The sequence below is a fragment of the Aotus nancymaae genome, unplaced genomic scaffold (genome assembly GCF_030222135.1).
Source record: "Aotus nancymaae isolate 86718 unplaced genomic scaffold, 86718_ANA_hifiasm-v0.15.2.pri h1tg000040l, whole genome shotgun sequence".
NCBI classification, from domain to species: Eukaryota; Metazoa; Chordata; class Mammalia; order Primates; family Aotidae; genus Aotus; species Aotus nancymaae.
The window spans coordinates 37,396,075-37,417,907 of record NW_026988454.1 but is presented as its reverse complement, the minus strand read 5'-3'; the positions used below and the strand labels follow the sequence as shown (position 1 = coordinate 37,417,907).

The following is a 21,833-nucleotide window of genomic DNA, read 5'->3' as shown; positions in this document are numbered from 1 at the left end:
TTCAATTAAATAGAATTTTATTACAGAATTTCACAAAGAATATCTAAGTGTAAAGATAGAAAGCATTGAAATTCATTAGTGTCTATGATACAAGACGATTTTCTTACACCTACCTCTACCACAACCCTATATCAAAACAATTTTTTATAAAGCTTCAGCTTTCCTAGAAGGAAATTCTGATACAACATGTGGCGTGTATTAGGTGACTGGGGGTTGAAATCCTACTTCCTTTTCCTTTTCTTGCGAAGAAGGAAAATAGGGACTGTGCATATCAAAGATCAGTGTTTCTAGGAAGTTGAACGTTTGGGCCAGTCTTCTTGGATACTCAATCCCAAATACATGAAAGGCAGCTACTAGTGCGGCCAAGGCTGTAACACAGTTATCCACCTTTGTGAGCCTCTCCCTTTCTAAATATAAAGAAAATTCGCAGACCTCCATGTTGAAAGGGTTTTTAACTTCTAACACGGGTGTGGACACTTGCACCTGAAAAAAAGAATGGAGTCACTACCATGATATGTAAAATAGCTAAATAATGAAACAGACCTGAACCTCGTCATGATGTTACAATAAATGGGCTTGTTGCAATGTAGCATATTTGTAAATACGACAAACATACTTCAAAACACACCACTAACTTTGCTTTTAAATAAATTATCGCGGCCAAGTTCGGTGGCTTCATGCCTGTAATCCCAGCACTTTGGGAAGCCAAAGCAGATGGATCACCTGAGGTCAGGAGTTCGAGGCCAGCCTGGCCAACACCATGAAACCCCATCTCTACTGAAAATACAAAAAATAGCTGGGCGTGGTGGTGCATGCCTGTAACCCCAGCTACTCAGGAGGCTGAGGCATGAGAATCACTTAAACCCAGGAGGCGGAGGTTGCAATGAGCCAAGATCATGTCGTTGCACTCCAGCCTGGGCAACAGAGTGAGATTCCATCTCAAAATAAATAAATAAATAATGTAAATAAATAAATAACAAATAAATTACTGCATGAAGATGTAAAATGTCAAACCAGTGGCCATTCACATACTACACACCTGTTCATTCATGATGACAAAAAGGCTGGGATCGTCCCCAAAAACATCTGGGAGGAGTAAACATGTGGCTGTCATCTTCATGTCTGTCAAAGCAAGTATGTTAACATTTGAAGCAAAAATAAGCTTTTAGCAATTGTAAGCTAAGCTACTATCGAAACATCTGGATTTTCTTGTTACCTTGGACAGAGAACAAACTAGCCTTCTTAGATCAATGTTTCACACCTTTTTAAACCACACCCCCTCCTAATAAAACATTCAGTCTCATGTCTGCCCTCCAGAGCGCTGCCAGGAAAAGACAAGAGTTCTGTACTGTCTGTCCATCAGCCAAGAAGATTTTATCATGCTGCCCCTTGTGATTTGTATTGTAACATTAACAGGTTACTAGTTCCGTAAATATAATTTTACAATATACAGTATACTTTTAAAATCTATACCTCTCCTCCTCCCCTTATTTGAAAAATTATTTTTTATTTCCATCAGCTGTTTCACTTATTACTTAAATACTGAAAATTATTAAATATATTTTAGTCATGTCAATTTTTAATAATTTTTAAATATATTTTTAAACTCAATAAATGTAAATTACTGAATTTTACTGATGAGCAAAGCACAACTTTTCTAGCTATCCTGACAGATAACAGACCAAATCACACCACTCCACAAGGCTTACGAACGTTTCAACATGTCTTCATCTGTGTACTGTTTCATTTTCTCTTGTAACGCAATATTGATTTGATTGTCCACCACTGAGAAAGAAGTCAGTATATTTTCTGAATAGGATTCCAAAATGTGCCTTGTTTTCTTACAAATATCTATTCTTGTAAGAAGTTGGAACTCTCTGAACATCTGACAAAAGAAAGCAGTGGATACGTCAGATCACAAGAAAAGCTAATATATAGAATTACAGACATAAAACCTTTAGAATTAAGCTGTGAATACTGGTTAAACTAAGTACTAGATATTTTAGAAGCTTTAGTGGAGAATTAAAGCTTTAGGATGAGGGAGGAGAAAATGAAAGCCTAAAGTGATTGTGAAAAGATAAGTAATGGACATGGCAGATTTCTAAACCTACAGAATAAAAACTTTGGATGCAGACTCAACTAAATGAGGATTCAAAGGGTATATGCGTATGTAGGCTACTTGGGTTACCCAGCTAAGATTCTAGGAACTTATTTCTTTAGGTAAACTATATTGTTATGTCTTGTTCAACGAGCAGAAAAGAACAAAACTGTCAGATTTTAGGAAGCAGCCCCTGAAAACTATGTAACCATAGTATCCTAAGTTTAGGGAAAGGAGAATGCTTTAGAAACACTGTAAGAGTAGACAGAGGTAAACAGTGCAAAACAATGTATGGCCGGGCATGGTGGCTTATGCTTTTAATCCCAGCGCTTTGGGAGGCCAAGGCAGAAGGCTCACTTGAACCCAGGAGTTTGAGACCAGCCTGGGCAACAGAGCAAAATCCCATCTCAACAAAAAATACCAAAATTAGCTGGGCATGGTGATATACATGTATAGTCCCAGATATGCAGGAGGCTGAGGTGGGAAGATTGCCTGAGCCCAGGGAGATCAAGGCTGCAGTGAGCTAGACTATGCCACTGCACTCCAGCCTGGGCAACATAGTGAGACCCTGTCTCAAAAGAAAAGAAAGAGAAACAATGTATTTGACTACAAGGTCAAAGCAAACCAATTTACTTTATGGAAGTCCCTTTCCTCACTCTACCCCTTCCTACCACTGCCTGAATTTTTCCCCCTCAGAGGATTCCATCACCACTCCCCAGATGTTTTTGAAAGAGTGGCATTCTCCAGCCTGGGTAACAAGAGGAAACTCTGTCTCAAAGAAAAAAGAAAAAAAGAAAGAGTGGCATTATCAGACTATTAGCCACCCACACTTGCATGAATTAATTTAGTCATTGCTTTTCCTAAAACTATTAAGAACAATCCATACTACCCGCTGGGCTTCACTGTTTCTTGAATGTTTTGGTAGATCATAAATTGCCCAGAGATTAGGTCTGAAAGTTAAGTTGTCAGAAAGCTGGAATGCATATTCTCATAAAGGCATAGTGGCTTTGTTACTAGGCAACCCACAGTGGACCACTAACCTAGATTAATACCCTTAGAAAACAGTTTTCTCAGCAGGAAGATGTGAAGTGAAGGATGAAGAAGGTGAATACTCCACTGTTCTAGGCTCATAGCCTAAGAATTTCTTTTCTGGCTTTTTGTTTTGAAATAATTTCAAGCTTACATTAAAGTTGCAGAAATGGTAAGAACTCACAAGTACCCTCTGCAACTTCCCCCAATTTCTGATCCATTTGAAAATGAGCTGTAGACATAATGCCCCACCATTCCTTAACACCTTATTGTGTATTTCCTAAGTACAAGGACACTCAAAGTCAGGAAAATCCACGTTCCATTTAAATTTTCCGGTTGTTCCAGTCATGTTCTTAACAGGTCCAGGATCTAATCCAGGATCACAGGAGATTTAGATACCGAGTCTGTCTAGTGTCCAGTCTGAAACAACTTGTTAGTTTCCTTGACAGTTTCTGAAAAGTGGAAGCCAGTTACTTTGTAGAACATTTCTCCTTGGAGGTTTTATGATGTTTCCTCAGGATTTATGCATTTCTGGCAAGAATGTTAGCATTTCTCACTGCATCCAAAGCATAAAATGGTAACTGGTCCCGTATTGGAGATAATAACTTTTATTACTTGATTAAAAATGAAATTCGCCAAGTTTTGCCACTGTAGAGTTAATATATGTTGTGTTTTATGAGGAGATATCTTGAGTTTATGTAAATAGCTTGTTCCTTGTATAACGGATCCATCAGATTCAACATCCATTGATGATTCTTGCCTGAATCAAGTACTACTATCACAGCTGCCAAATGGAGACTTTTTGAATTCCATTCTTTCTACATTTATGAGTTGGCTATTTTAAGATAGTTTCTTTTCTTTCACATACATTTACTTATTCATTTATTTCTATCACTACAGGTTAATAAATTCCCATTTTACCCAAACAGTTACAAATCTGATCCTTTCATTATTTATATAATTGCTCAAATTGTCCAGACTTGGCCCGTAGGAACCACTTGAGACTGACTCTCTTGCCCTCTTGGCATATCCTTATTAGTCTGCAAGCACTTCCCTAATTTCTGGCATTACACAGTGTTTCAGACTCATCTTGTTTTGTTGTTGTTTCCATTTTTGTTTTGCCCCAACCCTGTAGTGAGCTTCTTCCCAAGAACTCTGATTACTTTTCATGAAGAATGACCTTTAAAAACTAAGATTTCAGGCCAGGCACTATGGCTCATGCCTCTGTTCCTAGCTCTTTGGGAGGCCAAGGCAGGAGGATCATTTGAGCCCAGGAGTTTCAGACCAGCCTGAGCAACATGGCGAAATGCCGTCTCTACAAAAAATACAAAAATTTGCCAGGCACAGTGGCGCACGCCTGTAGCCCCTGATACTCAGGAGGCTGCGGTAGATCACCTGAGCCCTGGGAGGCCAAGGCTGCAGTGAGCCACGATCACGGCACTCCAGCCTGGGCAAAAGAGTGACATTCTATCTCAAAGAAAATACCCAACCAAAAAACCCACTAAGATTTCAGCCCTGGTGTGCCACTTGCTACAGAGATGTTACTGTTCTAGACTTTCTCATAGAAGAAATCTAGGAAATGTTTGAATTTGCATAAACACAGGCACCCATTGACCCAGAAACATTGATAACTATATATCCATATGTCAATATTAAATAGCTATACATAAATACTAAAACCATGAGTTCACATTGATACTTTGGATTCCAAACCAATATCACAGAGCTTGTCCTAACCTTCCCTTTCCATGCTTCTAACTCAACTCTCTTCAACAGTGAGATTCCTGGCTCCCATATTATATCAATGTATTTACTTATGAGCAGAAATGTCTGTAGCCAAGCTCCTCACTGCGTACGGTCAGCCACAGAAAAGCCTCCCTCTCAAACACTTAATACACTGCTAGTGGGAATGTAAATTAGTTCACCATTGTGGAAAGCAGGTTGAAGATTTCTCAAAGAACAAAACAGAACCATTTGACCCAGCAATCCCATTACTGGGTATATACCCAAAGGAATATAAAGACACATGCCACAGTGGCTCACACCTGTAATCCCAGCACTTTGGGAGGCCCAGGCAGGCAGATCATGAGGTCAGGAGATTGAGACCATCCTAGCTAACATGGTAAAACCTCGTCTCTACTAAAAATACAAAAAATTAGCCAGGCATAGTGGTGTGCACCTATAGTCCCAGCTACTCGGGAGGCTGAGGCAGGAGAATTACTTGAACCCAGGTGGTGGAGGTTGCAGTGAACCAAGATTGCACCACTGCACTCCAGCCTGGGCGACAGAGCAAGACTCTGTCTCAAAAAAAAAAAAAAAAAAAAAAAAGATGCGTGTACATATATATTCATTGCAGCACTGTTCACAATAGCAATAACATGGAATCAGCCTAGATGCCCATCAATAGTGGATGGGAAAAAGAAAATGTACATGTATACCATGGAATGCTACACAGCCATAAAAAAGAATGAAATAATGTCCTTTGCAGCAACATAGATGCAGCTGGAGGCCACTGTTCGGAGCAAATTAGTGCAGGAATAGAAAATCAGATACTGTGTGTTCTTTCTTGTAAGTGGGAACAAACCACTGAGTACACCTGGACACAAAGAAGGGAACAAATAGACATGGGAGCCTACTTGAGATTAGTAGATGGGAGGAAGATGAGGATTGAAAAACCATCTATCAGGTATTATGCTCACTACCTGGGTGATGAAATGACCTGTACACCAAACCCTCACAACATGCAATTTACTTACATAACAAACCTGCACGATGTATCCCCTGCTGAACCTAAAATAAAAGTTGGAACAACAACAAAAAAAATTCTCCCTTTTCACAGCCCCATATATGTCCTACAAATTAATCATCTTAATCCTTTTCCTTTTTCTTTTTTTTTTTCTTTTTGAGATGAGTTTCGCTCTGTGGCCCAGGCTGGAGTACAGTGGAACAAATTCCACCCCCTGCAGCCTCTGCCTCCCAAGTTCAAGCAATTCTCTTGCCTCAGCCTCCCAAGTAGCTGGAACTACGGGCATGCACAGCCATGCCCAGTTAATTTTTTGTATTTTCAGTAAAGATGGGGTTTCACCATGTTGGTCAGGATGGTCTCGATCTCCTGATCTCGTGATCTGTCCATCTCAGCCTCCCAAAGTGCTGAGATTACAGGCGTGAGCTAGCACCTAGCCTTAATCCTTTTTCATTCTGTTACTCAGATTGGATAATTTCTATTGATCTATCTTCAGATTCACAGCTCCTTTCTTTTCATTTTCCAATATGCTCTTAAGCCTAAGCACATGGTGATGTTTTGATTTCAGATAAATGTTCTTTTCAGCTCTGAATTTCAATTTGGTTTGTGTGTGTGTGTGTATTTCATTTCTCTGCTAAGATTCCCTGTGGTGATGACACATGGAATTCACTGGTCTTACCATGTTCCCCACCATCCTGTCCTGAAACGGCTCGCCTGCCAGGCTGGTGGAGTGGCCTGATGAAGACTATAGTGCAGTTTCTTCCATAGCCAGGATTCACGGGTCCAGGAACCAAGAGTTGGAAATGGGAATGGCACCACTCACTGTAATCTCTAGTGATTTACTAGTGAGGAGTCTGGATTCAGTTATGTTCCTTTAAAGGGTGTTAAATTTTGTTCTGATAGGTAGATAAATTACTGGTTGATCTTCTGATCCTGTCAGACTTGATTTTATCATTTCTTTGGGCAATTCTGTTTTGGTGTTTGTCCTTAGTCCTAGCTAAGGTCCTGGCTCAAGCTTAGGCATGGTTCTTACTCAAGAGGCATGCTTTCTGGAGTCTCGAATGGATGCCTGAGATGTTCAGCAGGGTCTCTACACACTGGGCCAGGTTCTTTTTTTTTTTTTTTTTTTTAATGAGACAGTGTCGCACCATTGCCCAGGCTGGAGTGCAGTGTCATGATCTGGGCTCACTGCAGCCTCCACCTTCAAGGTTCCAGCCGTTCTCCTGCCTCAGCCTCCTGAGTAGCTAGGATTACAAGTGTGTGCCACCATCCCTGGCTAATTTCTGTATTTTTAGTAGAGACAGGGTCTCACCATGCTAGCCAGGCTGGTCTTGAACTCCTGACCTCAAGTGATCTGCCTGCCTCGGCCTCCCAAAGTGCTGGGATCACAGGTGTGAGCCACTGTGCCTGACCGAGAATTCTTACTATCAACACTGTGTGAAGTCTAGGCTCTCAGCTAAGGATCCCCAGGGGATCCCTGTGTAGACTTCAGCCCCAGCCCGATTTCCTCCAGTGCCTATCCTACAAAGGCCAGCTGCTTCATCATCCCTCAACTCTAGTCTCTTCCTGTGCAGCTCCATGAGACCTCTGCATTCTGCTTGCCTCCCACCATTCTATACAGCGAGCTAGAAAGTAACCCACGTACTAAACTGAGGCACACTGTATGTCTTTCCCTGTTATCAAGGATCAGAGTCCTGCAATGCCCGTTACCTAATGCCTGAGTGCAGTTGCCTTGTACGTACTTTTTTTCTAGCTTTATCTGTGTTAACAGGGGGAAGACTAGACCAGTACCAGTTACTCCATTTGGGCCAAAACCAAACTCTGGTTCTTTATTTTTAAAAATTTTTGAGACTTTATTTGCTGGCGATTCTCATGTACTTCACTTAGATGAAGAGATGATGATTGAAATTGTTTCTCAGGAAGGTAGAAACTATGGCATCTGATAGGATTTTCTGGAAAATGTGGGGAAGGGTGTCAGTTTGTGTTTGGTATTTTCTTCTCTCAACTCTCTCCTACGTGTCTTGTGCAACATCCAATAGATCTCAGTAGCACATTCCTACCTGATGGTATTTTAGATTATCTAATAAATTGTTACATTCTGATTTTTTTTTTTTTGAGATGGAGTCTCACTCTATCACCCAGGCTGGAGTGCAGTGGCATGATCTCAGCTCACTGCAACCTCTGCCGCCCGGGTTCAAGTGATTCTCCAGCCTCAGCCTCCCGAGTAGCTGGGATTACAGGTGCCAGCCAACATGCCTGGCTAATTTTTGTATTTTTAGTAGAGATGGGGATTTAATCATCTTGGCCAGGCTGGTCGTGAACTCCTGACCTTGTGATCCACCCAACTCAGCCTCCCAATGTGCTGGGATTACAAGCGTGAGCCATCGCACCCGGCCTGAATTTTTAAATTTTCTGTTGAAAGAAAGTTTTTTGAGGAAGGAGGTTAATGAGCTTGGAGGTGATGGAGGGTCAGTGTTAAACGGCTAGGACCACCCCCCACCCCCACCTAACCGCTACTGTTCTGCCACCCTGTCTCCACCAGCTCCCTAAGCACTCAGTGTTTTCACAACGGCGAGAGCAACGGGTGGTGGGGGTGGTTTGGCACAGGGACAACTGTCCTCTTACGGGATCATTTGTTAACTAGGCATTTCTAAGGACAAACTTGCTTCTATTTTAGGAAGCACAACAAAGTTTTCATAAATTGTAAATCCCAGCCTAATCAGGGCTGAGTTAGGGAGGTACTTCCTGGAAAAACTGAAAATTGTTCGTTCTTTTGTTTAAAACAATAAGGTGGGGCGCGGTGGCTCACACCTGTAATCCCAGCACTTTGGGAGGCTGAGGCAGGTGGATCACCTGAAGTCAGGAGTTCAAGACCAGCCTGACCAACATGGTGAAACCCCATCTCTAATACAAATACAAAAAATTAGCTGGGCGTGGTGGCATGCAACTGTAATCCCAGCTACTTGGGAGGTTGAGGCAGGAGAATCACTTGAACCCGGGAGGCAGAGGTTGCAGTGAGCAAAGATTGTGCCACTGCACTCCAGCCTGGGCGACAAAGTGAGACTCCGTATAAATAAATAAATAAACAGACAACTCTATTCAATAAGTACAGTCGTTACAAAACCCATACTCCATATTTTGGATATAAACAGTGAAATACTTGAGGAATGGTGGAGGAAGATACACCTATGCCACAGTGGGAGGCCTCAGCAAGGCACAGGAGACACAGCCTCAGGTCTGAAATCTCTCTGCTCCTCTCTCAAGCTATGGCAGATCTCTCTCTGCCTTATTGTCACCAATGGTTCTTTGAAAAGTTGCTTAACCCCTAAGGCTGCAACATTAGTGACCAGCCTTACCTACCTCTACTAATTCATTCAGCATTCAAATAATAGAGATTGCATTGCTGTGTCACAAGCGGTACTCTGCTAGGCACTTTGGGAACTGTTAATATTAAAACATGCTCCCTACATGTAAGAAGTTTGACAGGCTTTTGCTTTAAACCCGTATTTTGCAGGTGTGTCAATTTGGCATACACTTCTAATAGCCAGAGGTGACTGACTCTTATAGTTCCTAACAACCTGAAGATTAAGGGGAAACAAGCAAAAGCCATGATATGGTTGCTGAGAGGATTAGGTAAATTTATTCATGTAAAGCACGGAGAACATGCTGTTACAGAGCAGCATTCAGATGTTTGCTACTTCCGTTACTATTCAAGTCATACAGGCAAACTTTTATTTCCCTTTTGTTTGGAAGAAAAATACGTAGATGTTTCATGTTTAATTTGGTAAACTAAATCCACAGAATTTCTCCATGAAATATGTACATACTTGGGTAAAATCTTTGATGATCTTTCATCATATACCACCAAAAATTCACTAAAATTGTGAAAGACCCTTGAATGGCCACTCTAAGTGAACTAAATGGAAGGGTATTTGATTTACCCATTAAATTTCATATATATATATACACACACACATTCTTTTTTTCTTTGAGACAGGGTCTCACTGTGTCACCCAGGCTGGAGTGCAGTGGCCCAATCATAGCTCACTGCAGCCTTGACCCTCCCAGGCTCAGGTGATCCTCCTGCCTTAACCTCCTTGAATAGTTGGGACTACAGGCACACACCACTAGGCTCTGGTAATTTTTGTATTTTTAGTAGAGATGGGGTTTTACCAGGTTGCCCAGGTTGGTCTTGAACTCCTGGGCTCAAGCAATCCACCCACCTCAGCCTCCCAAAGTGCTGGGATTGCAGACATGAGCCACTGTGCCCAGCCCTAAATTTCATGTATTTTTAAGAACACTTATGAAATCATTTGGGATCATAAAGGAAACATATTTTGAGTAAGGATGTATAATAACAGTTCCTTAATAAACTATCTTGAGTATCTAATAGCATGAAAGAGGATAATGATTCACACTGTCAAAATACCCCCTAAGTAATGATCCGCCAACCTCCACAACATGTCCAACGACAGAGAACTCTTTCGTTCTGAAGGCAGCCAGTGCCTATTATATTAATAAGCTTCCTGAAATTCTTTTTTTTAAATTTTCCTTTTTCAGGGTTAGGAAAGAGGGTAGGGAGGGAGGGTCTGTTTCCTGAAATTCCTATCAAATGACTCCAGTTGCAGCCCTTTGGGCTTCCCGCCCTACTGAGATTCATGCCGACTGTCTTGCTATGCTGTCCTGTTACCACTCCAAGAGGAAAGAGGGAAAAATCCATTTGGACACTGTAATCCCAGCACTTTGGGAGGCCAAGGCGGGCAGATCACCTAAGGTCAGGAGTTCAAGACCAGCCTAGTCAAGATAGTGAAACCCCATCTCTACTGAAACTACAAAAATTAGTTGGGTGTGGTGGTACTTGCCTGTAGTCCCAGCTACTCAGGAGGCTAAGGCAGGAGAATCACTTGAACCTGGGAGGCAGAGGTTGCAGTGAGCTGAGATCACAGGCCATTGCACTGCAGTCTGGGTGACAGAGCAAAATGTATATATATATTTCATATATATATATATATTATAAGTGAATAAAGATACCTGATAAGGGCACTTCAAGAAAGGAAACAGTTTAAGAATATCCTTCAGAGGTGTTCGGCTGCCAATCATCTTTCTTCTTATTTCCAAAGTTTGGCTCATTCTCTTGTCAATTTCTCTCCAGTTCTTTTCTGTTTTCACATATTCTTGCTGAAACCACTTAATATGTTCATCCAGCTCAGAATCAAAACAAACAGCTTCTTCCTGCAAACATTTTCAAAGTATCAATGAATTCCATGTTTCAAGCAGCTGTTTGATACTCTATGAACACTTGAATTTCAGGCTGTTACTGCACGCTTTTAGCTCACACCTAAGAAGAGTATCACCATGCCTGGTTACACGTGACCTTGAACATGGCTAATAAATGGACAGTCTTTAATGATGACAAATTAGATAGTTTGTTGCTCAGCATGGAATTATAATCTATTCTCTTGAAAGATCTCAAAGAGTTACTTTAATTCCTACATTATCCTTTCATATGAAGACAGATTATCCAGAAGTTTTCCACTGAATAAAATGTTCTATGCATTTAAATTTTAGAAGACAAAATGTTAAGAAGAGATTTTTTAAAGTATTAACTTAAGGTTTTGCTATTACTATTGTCTTTTTTCTTTTTTTGGTTTTTTTTTTTTTTGAGACCGAGTCTTCCTCTGTCGCCCAGGCTAGAGTGCAGTGTTGTGATCTCGGCTCACTGCGACCTCTACCTCCTGGATTCAAGTGATTCTCCTGCCTCAGCCTTCTGAGTAGCTGGGATTAAAGGTGAGCATCACCACACCTCCTAATTTTTGTATTTTAATAGAGACAGAGTTTCACCATGTTGGTCAGGCTGGTTTCAACTCCTGACCTCATGATCTGCCCTCAGCCTCCCAAAGTGCTGGAATTACAGGCGTGAGCCACTGTGCCCGGCCTGTCTTTTTTCTTTTTAAATGCCTTTTTATAGCTGCAGTATGACATCATGTAATCCAAATTCAAAATAATAACCATGGTTATTTTGTGAATGTGATGCTAAATCATTAAACTAATCATTTTATTCCCTATACAACTGGGTACATTAGGCAAGGAGGGGGCAGCTAAGAAACACCTCACCTATTCTTGTTGAAAATCTAAGACAATCAGCTTTGAGGAAATAAGAAAAGTATCTTTTAGAAATATGAGTTAAGAGGACAGTCAGCTGAACTGCACATAAATGAAAGTTGATCAACTGTCTAGCTGACCATATGTGAGCAGATGATACCTATAAAAGATGAAAAAGATGATAAGGAGCCTAAAATTCTCTTATATCAAGGCTTTTACAAGCACATGGGAAAGCCTCAGTAGATCTACTTTCTGTGAACACACAATGACTAACGAGACATAAACCAAGTGAACAAACTCCTAGAAAAATAAAATTATCAAAATTAAGAAGTTCCTATAATCTTACAAAAAGTTAATTGGAAGATGAAAGTGTCTCCACAAAGAAAATACCAAGAAAGACTTGAAGGTTTTACAGACAAAATCTACTTAACTTTTGAAACAGAGTGTCAAAATTTATGCAAAATTTCAAGAAAAATTAAAGGAGGCCGGGCATGGTGGCTCACACCTGTAATCCCAGCACTTTGGAAGGACGAGGCGGGAGGATCACCTAAAGCCAGGAGTTCGAGACCAGCCTGGACAACATAGCAAAACCCCACCTCTACTAAAAATACAAAAATAACTGGGTGTTGTGGCTCATACCTGTAGTCCCAGCTACTCGGGAGGCTGAGGCATGAGAATCACTTGAACCTGGGAGGTGGAGGTTGCAGTGAGCTGAGATTGTGCCACTGCACTCCAGCCTGGGTGACAGAATGAGACTGTCTCAAAAAAAAAAGGAAAGAAAAAGAAAAAAGGAACTAACCCATTCTATGAAGCCTCTATGACATGGATCCCCAAACCTGAAAGAACAGTGTAAGAGAGGAGAAGCGCAGGTCACTCTCATTCATGAACAAAGTTGTAGATATTAGAAACAAGAAACAACTAACCTAAATTTCTTATACCTCAGAAACTCAAGGGTGGTTTGATGTTGGTAAGGGAACTACAGTACACTGAAAGGAAACATGATTGATTTACCTATTAAGTTTTACATACCATCATACTAAAATCCTCAATTTGGGGGCCACTGTTATAGAAAGATTCGGGGCAGAAAAGAGGTAGGTTTTGAGAGATGTGGCATATTAATAGTTCTATGATTGTTGGGCACAGCAGCTTACATCCAGTAATCCCAGTAGTTTGCAAGGCTGAGGCCGAGGTTTACTTGAGGCCAGGAGTTTGAGAGTGGCCAGGAAACATAGCAAGACTCCCTATCTCTCCAAAAATTAGAATAAACGTTAGGAGGCCAAGGCAGGTGGATCACCTTCGGTCAGGATTTTGAGACCAGCCTGGCTAACATGGTGAAACCCCATCTCTACTAAAAATACAAAAAAAATGCTGGTCATGGTGGCACATGCCTGTAATCCCAGTTGCCCGGGGAGCCGAGACAGGAGAATAGTTTGAACCCAGGAGGTGGAGGTTGTGGTGAGCCGAGATCGCACCACTGCGCTCCAGCCTGGGCAACAGAGTAAGACTCCGTCTCAAAAATGAAACAAAAATAAATAAATAAATAAATAAATAATAAAACCCCAACCATTCTGTAATTTTACTTGGATTATCTAAACATGTGTAAACATCATATACTGCATTAATTAACTAATTAAAGATAAAGACCATTCCAAATAATGCAGTAACAGTATCTTATAAAATATAATATCCCTCTATGATTAAAGAAAAAAACTTATGTCAAAATAAGAGAAATTTTTAATACCTATAAAGTTATATACCAAAAACCTAGAGATAACATAACTTTTTTTTTTGAGACAAGTTCTCTCTCTGTCATCCAGGCTGAAATGAAGTGGCATGATCATAGCTCAGTATAGCCTCGAACTCCCAGGCACAAGTGATTCTCCCACATCAGTATCTTATCAAAAACCACAATTTTTTTTTTTTTTATCAGAACTTAACTAGCAGATTCTAAAACTCATTTGAAAGATTTAAAAACTCAATAACCAAGGCATTGCTAAAGAATAATAAAGCAGTGATGGGAAAGCATCGAGACATTTTACAGCTATGTAAGTAAGGAAGTTGGTATTGATGCAGGGATAGATGACTTTACTAGTGGAAGACAGCAGAGCTTCTAGACACAGAGCCATGGAAACAAGAGAGATGGCATTACCAATATCTGAGAAAGAGGACTATTTTCTAAAAGGTGCAAGAAAATTTTCTATCCATAAGGAAAAGAAATTCCCATATGGCTTAAGAAGTTAAATTTTAAGAGCAAAACTTTAAAAAAAAAAAGAAAAAGAAAATGAAAACATAGAAATATTTCTTATCACTTCAAGGTAAGAAAGAATTTCCTAAAAGTGTTACCAGTGGAGGGCCTTGACCACAAGTCATCCAGGTTCTTGGTGTTTTGAACAAATAATTGGAAGAAATACACAATAAAGTCATGAAATAAGCAACAAAAGTACAGATTTATTGAAACGAAAGTACACTCCACAGAGTGGGAGCAGGCTCAAGCTAGCCACTCAAGAGGGCTGGTTACAGAATTTCTGGGTTTTAAATACCCTCTAAAGGTTTCCCATTGGTTACTTGGTTTATACTCTATGGAAATAAAGGAGAGGTCCATAACCAGTCTGATTGGTTATGGAAGGTGACCAATCAGAGACTGAAGTGAAGTTACAAAATTACACCCTATGAAAATGTCTGACTGGTTGTAGGAAGGGACCAGAGGCTGAAGTGAAGTAACAAAATTATATCCCTATACAAATGAAGACTAGGCCTGCTACCAGTCTGATTGGTTGCAAGAGGGAACCAATCAGAGGTTGATACGATTTGGCGCTATGTCCCCACCCAAATCTCATCTTGTAGCTCCCATAATTCCCACGTGTTATGGGAGGGACCCAGTAGGAGAAGATTGAATCATGGGGGCAAGTCTCTCCCATGCTGTTCTCATGATAGTGAATGGTTCTCACAAGATCTGATGGTTTAAAAATGGGAGTTTCAGCCGGGTGCAGTGGCTCACACTTGTAATCCCAGGACTTTGAGAGGCTGAGTCAGGCAGATCACCTGAGGTTGGGAGTTCGAGACCAGCCTGACCAAAATACAAAATTAGCCAGGTGTGGTGGCACATGCCTGTTATCCCAGCTACTCAGGAGACTGAGGCAAGAGAATAGCTTGAACCCAGGAGGCGGAGGTTGTGGTGAGCCAAGATGGCACCAATGCATTCTAGCCTGGGCAACAAGAGTAAAACTGTCTCAAAAAAGAAAAACAAAAACAAAAACAAGAGTTTCTCTGCACAAGCTCTCTTTTTCCTGCTGCCAACCACCTAAGATGTGATTTGCTCCTCCCCGCATTCTGCCACGGTTGTGAGGCCTCCCCAGCCATATGTAACTGTTCAGTTCAATAAGCCTCTTTCTTTCATAAATTAGGCAGTCTCGGGTATGTCTTTATCAGCAGAGTGAAAACAGACTAATACAGAGGTACTTCCCATTTTTCATCTGCCACACAGAGTGGGGTGGAAGGTTGCAAAGGGAGTAGACTCTAATTTTTTTGTTACTTGGGCATGGAAAGTTGGGGTTTTCCTTTTGATTCAGTTCTAAGAAGTCGGTGCAAATTGGCCTTAGGTTTCCTACCTCCAGACCCTATTCTCCTGCCTCAAAAGTACACATTATAAGAGAAATGATTGATAAATCTAACTACATTAAAATTGCAACCTTATCTTTCCTTGTCAAGACACCAGAAAGAAATTTAAAGGCCAAAGCACAAACTATGAGAAGATATTTGCAACAGATATAATTAGTAAAGGAGTAGAATACAGAACACAAAGGATTTTTACAAGTAAATTTTAAAAAGTGCAACCTCATAGAAAAATAGGCAAAAGACATGAACAAACATTTTACAGGGAGGCAACATGAATATTTCATAAACATATGAAAACATGACCACCCTCATGCATAACCGAAATGAAAACCAAACAAGGTACCATTGTATTCCCAATAGATTGGAAGTTGGGTGGTGACATTGCATAGGGGCAGGGTGAGTGGAAAAGAAATCAGATGATAACAAGTGCTGCTCAGGGAGCTTAATCACCCAGGAAAATAATTTGGCACTGTCTTATAAAGTTGAATATCTGCATACCCTGTGAGCCAGTGAACCAGAAAATCCACTCTGAAAATAAATTCTTGAAAAAGCTTCACATATGCTTCAAGACACACATACAACAATAATCATAGCAGCACAGGATAACAGCCAAAACTGGAAACAAATCAAATATCCGTTAAGAAGAGAAAAGCCAAATAAACTGTGGTTGCCTGTCACAACAGATTATTAAACCAACAGGAAAATGAATAAACTACACTCAACTGAACAACCTGGATGAACTCCAGTGACATTACATTGAGTGAAAAAAAGGAAGTTATCAAAGACGACATAGAGTTTTCATATCATTTTGTAAACCTCCTAAACAAGCAAAACTAGAATTTGTTTTAGGCTGGGGTAGTGAAGGAAAACTTCATGGAAGACGAGGAACTGATCAAATTTTAAGGGATAATAAACTTGAAAGAAAAAAGGACAGTTCTGGGTAGAGAGACAGGGAGGGCAGAGCATGTTACAGGAAAGTCTAGCAGAGTAAAGCTGAAGATGGTGGCAAACCATAGAGGGCCAGGATTTAAAGCTAGGATGTAAAGGTAACGAAGCCTCTTAATTGAGGTTGGAAGAATAGCTAGGAAACTTGTGAATACAGATATAGAGATTTGATAGTTCTTATAAATTATCTAGATTTAGGAAATTATAGAAAGGGAGAAAATTATAGGAGCAGAAGAACCAGGATAATGGGTTGTCAATGAAGTCAAGGAGTTTCAAATGTAAAATGTGGAAGGTGGTGAAAAGAGAAAAAAAGAAAAAGGAAAAAAAAGTTTAAGTTAAGCTTCAGATATGTCAGATCCTCATTTACTTTCAAGATTTGTTTGTATATGTTTTAAACTGTTGAACATAAAAATGTACCCCAGAGGATTTATTCAAATAAAATATGTGCTCAAAAAAAAAAACAAGCAAAACTAAGCAATATATTCCTTAAGAATTCATGCATATGTGGCAACATATTTTTAAAACAGGTGAATGATAGACATGAAATTCAGAGCCCATGGTGTTGGAAAGGCAGGTGATGGGAGAAGGGAGGAGAAGTCAGGCACACACGGCGGTGCAGGCAGTGTTACAATTCTACAGTCAAATGCTGGGTTAACGTGTTTATTTTGTCTCATTAATTACACATATGTTATATATATTTTTTATTCTGTATGTCTCAAATGCATAGAATGACAATTTTTTAAGAAAACATTGTAATTTTTTAAAGTACAGAAAAATGTTTTAATTATCTAAACAGCTTCATCTACTGAAATATAGTAGAAGTTATATAATTGCTGATATTGACATTTAGATATTACTGCATATATACTGTACTACTTCCTCCAAAACTCTTACCCAATCATGAAAATAAAGTTTCTAGAGAACTTCCACCTGATCAGACTGATGGGATTAACACAGTGTTGGTGTTTTGTATTCCAGATGGAAGTGATTTTCCTAATTATTAGAAGGCTACATCAGAATTTAAAATCTCACCATTTTAATGATTTACATGTTAGATTTATATGTTGTTAGATATACTGTTAATGATTTATATATTATTAAAGCTGGAAAGAAGTTAGAAATCATCTAGTCCATGCCTCTCACTTTACTGATGGGCAAATTGAGACCCTCAAGGGGGATGTGACTTTTCCAAGCACAGAGATGGCCGGGTGTGCACGTTTCTGTTAGGGTAGTCTCCGCTTCGCTAACAGGCTGATTCCTTTAGCAGTGCACATTGAAATGAGGAATTCGTGAATAAGAAATGTCTGAATCTTACAGAACAGCATTTGGAAACAGCTGCTGACTGCTGACTTCGAGACGTCTGTCTCAGTAGACAAAGTTAATGGAGGGTTGTGCTCAAGGAAGAAGACATGAAGCAGGGAAGAGATCACTTCAGGCCAAGAAATACACTGAAGGGAAGTGTAGGACTCACCTGTGAGGTGTGTGACCTTAGAGGAATCAGCATAAATTACCCAGAACATTAACTTGAGTTACAGCCAAACAAATTGTATAAAGAGCGTATGCTACGCTTCCTTTACCACACCAGTTTTGGCAACACAGAGTGGTCTCTCTACTCCAAGACCACGGTAGCCTAAGCTGCCAGAGAGTCGGTTGGAATAGCAGAGCATAGCTCTAGCCAACTTTTAGCTTAAGCTGACAGCTGGAAGAGAAATAAGGAGGAGGATATTTCCAAGTTTGTTTTCAACAAAAGAATGAGACTGCCTTTGAAGTAGTAAGATGGCATGGTTAAAAATGTAGTTATAGCTTTTTTTTATCTCCCAGAAATGAATAAAAACTCATCTTGATGTTTATAAAGATAACTTTGTTCTATATCCCATAATCTGAATAAGTTTACAAAGAGAGTAACTCATTATGAAAATTGAATAATTTTCTTTAAACATTTTTTTTGAAGAAATGGTGTCTGGGCATGTTGCCCAAGCTTGTCTTGAACTCCTGGGCTCAAGGGGTTCTCGCACTTCAGCTCCCAAAGTACTGAGATTACAGGCATGAGTCACTGCATGTGGTCCCTGAATAATTCATATAAATACCCTATGAAAAATCTTACTTTAGAGGCACTATGTAAATAAAGGCTCCACACCTAAGATTGTGGACTGTAGCTTCTGAACGTCACCAGCAAATAACTGGACATCCTCCCTGCTAACTACGATGTTCTCTGTAGACTGTCATCTCATTCATTCTCTAATTACCCAAAGGGTGTGTTTGTCTGAGTTGTCCAGTATAGTAGCCACTAGCTATATGTGGCTTCTGAGCACTCGAAATGTGACTAACCCAAATTGATTTTTCTAATTTTTAACAATTTTTTATCATCATTTTATTATTTTTTAATAGATGACTGGGTTTTGCTATGTTGCCCAGCTGGATTCTAACTCCTGGGCTCCAGCAATCCTCCTGCATTAGCCTCCCAAGTAGCTGGGACTACAAGTGTGTGCCACTGAACCTGGCTTCCTCCCCACCACGCCCCGGAGATAGCCCACATTGAAATGTAAGCTGCAAACACTGGATTTCAAATACTTAGTATGTAAAAAAAGAATGTTAAGAATGTTAAATATCTCATTAACAATTTTTTAGAATGATTACATCTTGAAATGATAATATTTTGCATATAGTGAGTTAAATATACTATTAACATTAATTCCATTTGCCTCTTTTTACTTTTTAAAAATTTTTGCTACTAGAAAATTAAAAATTACATATGTAGCACACATTATATTTCTGTTGTGTTGTGTTAGATACTAGGGGTTTCCTCATACCAAATCCCAATCATCCTCATTCCAATTCTACTGTCATTATGTGTTGACGTGGAAATGATGTACCCGCTGTGGAACTTGAACAGTAGCTTAGCTTAGCGTTCAGGCATGCGTCTCAGTCAATCAGCAGGCAGTTTCCCCCATGCAACCCTGCCCCATGTTTCCACGTGTGCAGCTGACTTGTAAAACTTCACAGTATTAGTAAATATGCTACCTGCTAATGGCAGTAATTGCACTCTATGTAGAATGAAATTAACCATCAAGATTATTCTTCAACTTTTGCTGTCTTGTTCAGTTTTGTATCATGAGAGAAACATCTATGGAAAAAGCTATACAATAATTAGTGTTGATACAATAAATCATTATGTGTCAGGCCCAGTAAAGAACCAACAGTAAATGCCATAAGGTAAAGCCAAAGGAACTTAGTAAATATTCTTAACATTTGACTCACTAGGTAGTTTTTGCACAACTTGAATTCCATTTTATTTCTAAGCCAAAGAAATCTAACACACAAAACTATTTCATAGCTTTCAAAGCTATAGGGTATGTATGTACCCAATAAGTAGGGAAAGAAAATGTTTTAAGAGAGAAATGAATTATAGGAATGGTGTTAATAACTTAAGACCTGGGAGTTAGTTAACTAACTTATTTAGCAAGTATGTGGAAGGTTTTGGAATACAAGAACATCCTAAAAGCATTTATCAAATCCACACATCAGTGTCCTACACGTAAAGTAGCTTAAAAAAAGAGGCACACATTAACCTTTCTAAAGAAATTGCCATGCTGTTCCAATATATGTTCGATAGAATATTTCACAATAGAATGCTGCAAAATGTTAGATATTTTTTCCTCTATGTTTCAGACTTAGAGATATATCCTTAAAATTAAGGTCACAAAGGAGACAATCTATTCCTAGTACTGAGAGCCTGGAAAGAATCTTCAAATAAATTAGCTGTAAAAGTGCAAACTAGGTGTTTTTACGTAAAGCAAAATCACTTTTCCCTATGTTCTAAGTGTTCTTATCATAACAAATGGCAATAATTCTCATATATTTCCCCACGCTAAAGACGGTACAAGGACACAGACTGTAAAAGCACAAGGGAGGATGGCAGGACTAGTCAGATCCTCAAAAAATGCCTTCATTGCTTCGTGAAGCCAGCATAGAGAATCACAGAGAAGTGAATCCAAAGCTTGACATAGTGTGCTTGGAGTCCCTGGTATTAGCCGCAACAGGCAAGATTACGCTACTGCACCTAACAACGCCTACACCTTATAGTGACAAAAGTTTATAACATATGTGATATATCCATCTTGGGGCCCTGCTCCTAATCCTCCTTACCCAAAGACTTGGCCCTATCATCTTGAATGTTGTCAGTTATCGCTGAAATAAGGGAGGGAAATGGGAAATTGTATACTGGATCTTCAATGCGCATGTCACATCTGCTCACATTTTATTGGCCAGTCTTGTGACCACACCTAACTTCAAGGGGGTGGAGAAGTACAATCCTGCTGATTGCACAAAGGGAAAAAATTGGTTAAATTGGTAAGTAACAGGGCCGGAAGTGGTGGCTCACTCCTGTATCGCCAGCACTTTGGGAGGCCGAGGATGGTGGATCACTTGAGGTCAGGAGTTTGAGACCAGGCTTGCCAACATGATGAAGCCCTGTCTCTACTAAAAATACAAAAATTAGCCAGGTGTAGCGGCAGGTGCCTGTAATCCCAGCTACTCAGGAGGCTGAGGCAGGAGAACTGCTTGAATCTGGGAGGTAGAGGGTTGCAGTGAGCTGAGATCATGGCACTGCACTCCAGCCTAGGTGACAGAGTGAGACTCTGTCTCCAAAAATAAAATAAATAAATAAATAATAATAATAATAATAATAATAATTTGTAAGTAACAATCACATCCTAACTCATCTACCTCTGGGTTCCTTGTAATATGAGAACATAGCTTTCCTTACAGTTTTGGCATTTGAGACAGGGTTTTCTGTTAGTTCCAGCCAAAACCATATTACCTGAGACAGTAGAGCACCCAACTCCCAAACCAGAAAATAGTTTCCTAAATGAATTCCATTGCAAGCAAAACAACCCTTCAAAAATGAGGGAGAAATTAAAACACTCCTAGATAGACAAAAACTGAGAGAATTGATCATTAGCAGGCCTGCCCTACCAGAAATACTAAAGGTAGTTCTTCAGGCTGAAGTGAAAGACATTAGACAGTAACTCAAATCCACATGAAAAAAATAAAGAACGATACTAATTGTCATACATGGCAAATACAAGAAATAGTACAAATGCATTTTCTGTTTGCAATTCTTTCTTTTCCCCATCTTATGTAAAAGACAATGGCATGAGGCAATAATTTTAAATCAATGTTGATGGCCATACAATGCATAAATGTAACTTGTATGACAATATAAGGGGGAACAGAGTTACATAGAAGCAAAGTTTTTGTATGTTATTGTAATTAAATTGCTATTAACCCCAACTGGATTAT

The 21,833-nt window shown here is 39.8% G+C and overlaps 1 protein-coding gene across 4 annotated transcripts in view; it reads right to left on the bottom strand.

Annotated features, from left to right (window-relative positions):
- SAMD3 (sterile alpha motif domain containing 3) overlaps positions 1 to 21,833 on the bottom strand; it is a 74,789-nt gene continuing 52,956 nt past the window's right edge. For all 4 annotated transcript variants that reach the window (XM_012458342.3, XM_012458341.2, XM_012458340.2 and 1 more), the window contains exons 8-11: positions 10,902 to 11,102; positions 1,714 to 1,885; positions 1,040 to 1,122; positions 1 to 483 (exon numbers count right to left, since the gene is read on the bottom strand). In XM_012458342.3, the coding sequence (XP_012313765.2) occupies positions 199 to 483; positions 1,040 to 1,122; positions 1,714 to 1,885; positions 10,902 to 11,102 (741 nt within the window). In that variant the 3' untranslated portion in view covers positions 1 to 198. The remainder of the gene's footprint in view (positions 484 to 1,039; positions 1,123 to 1,713; positions 1,886 to 10,901; positions 11,103 to 21,833) is intronic.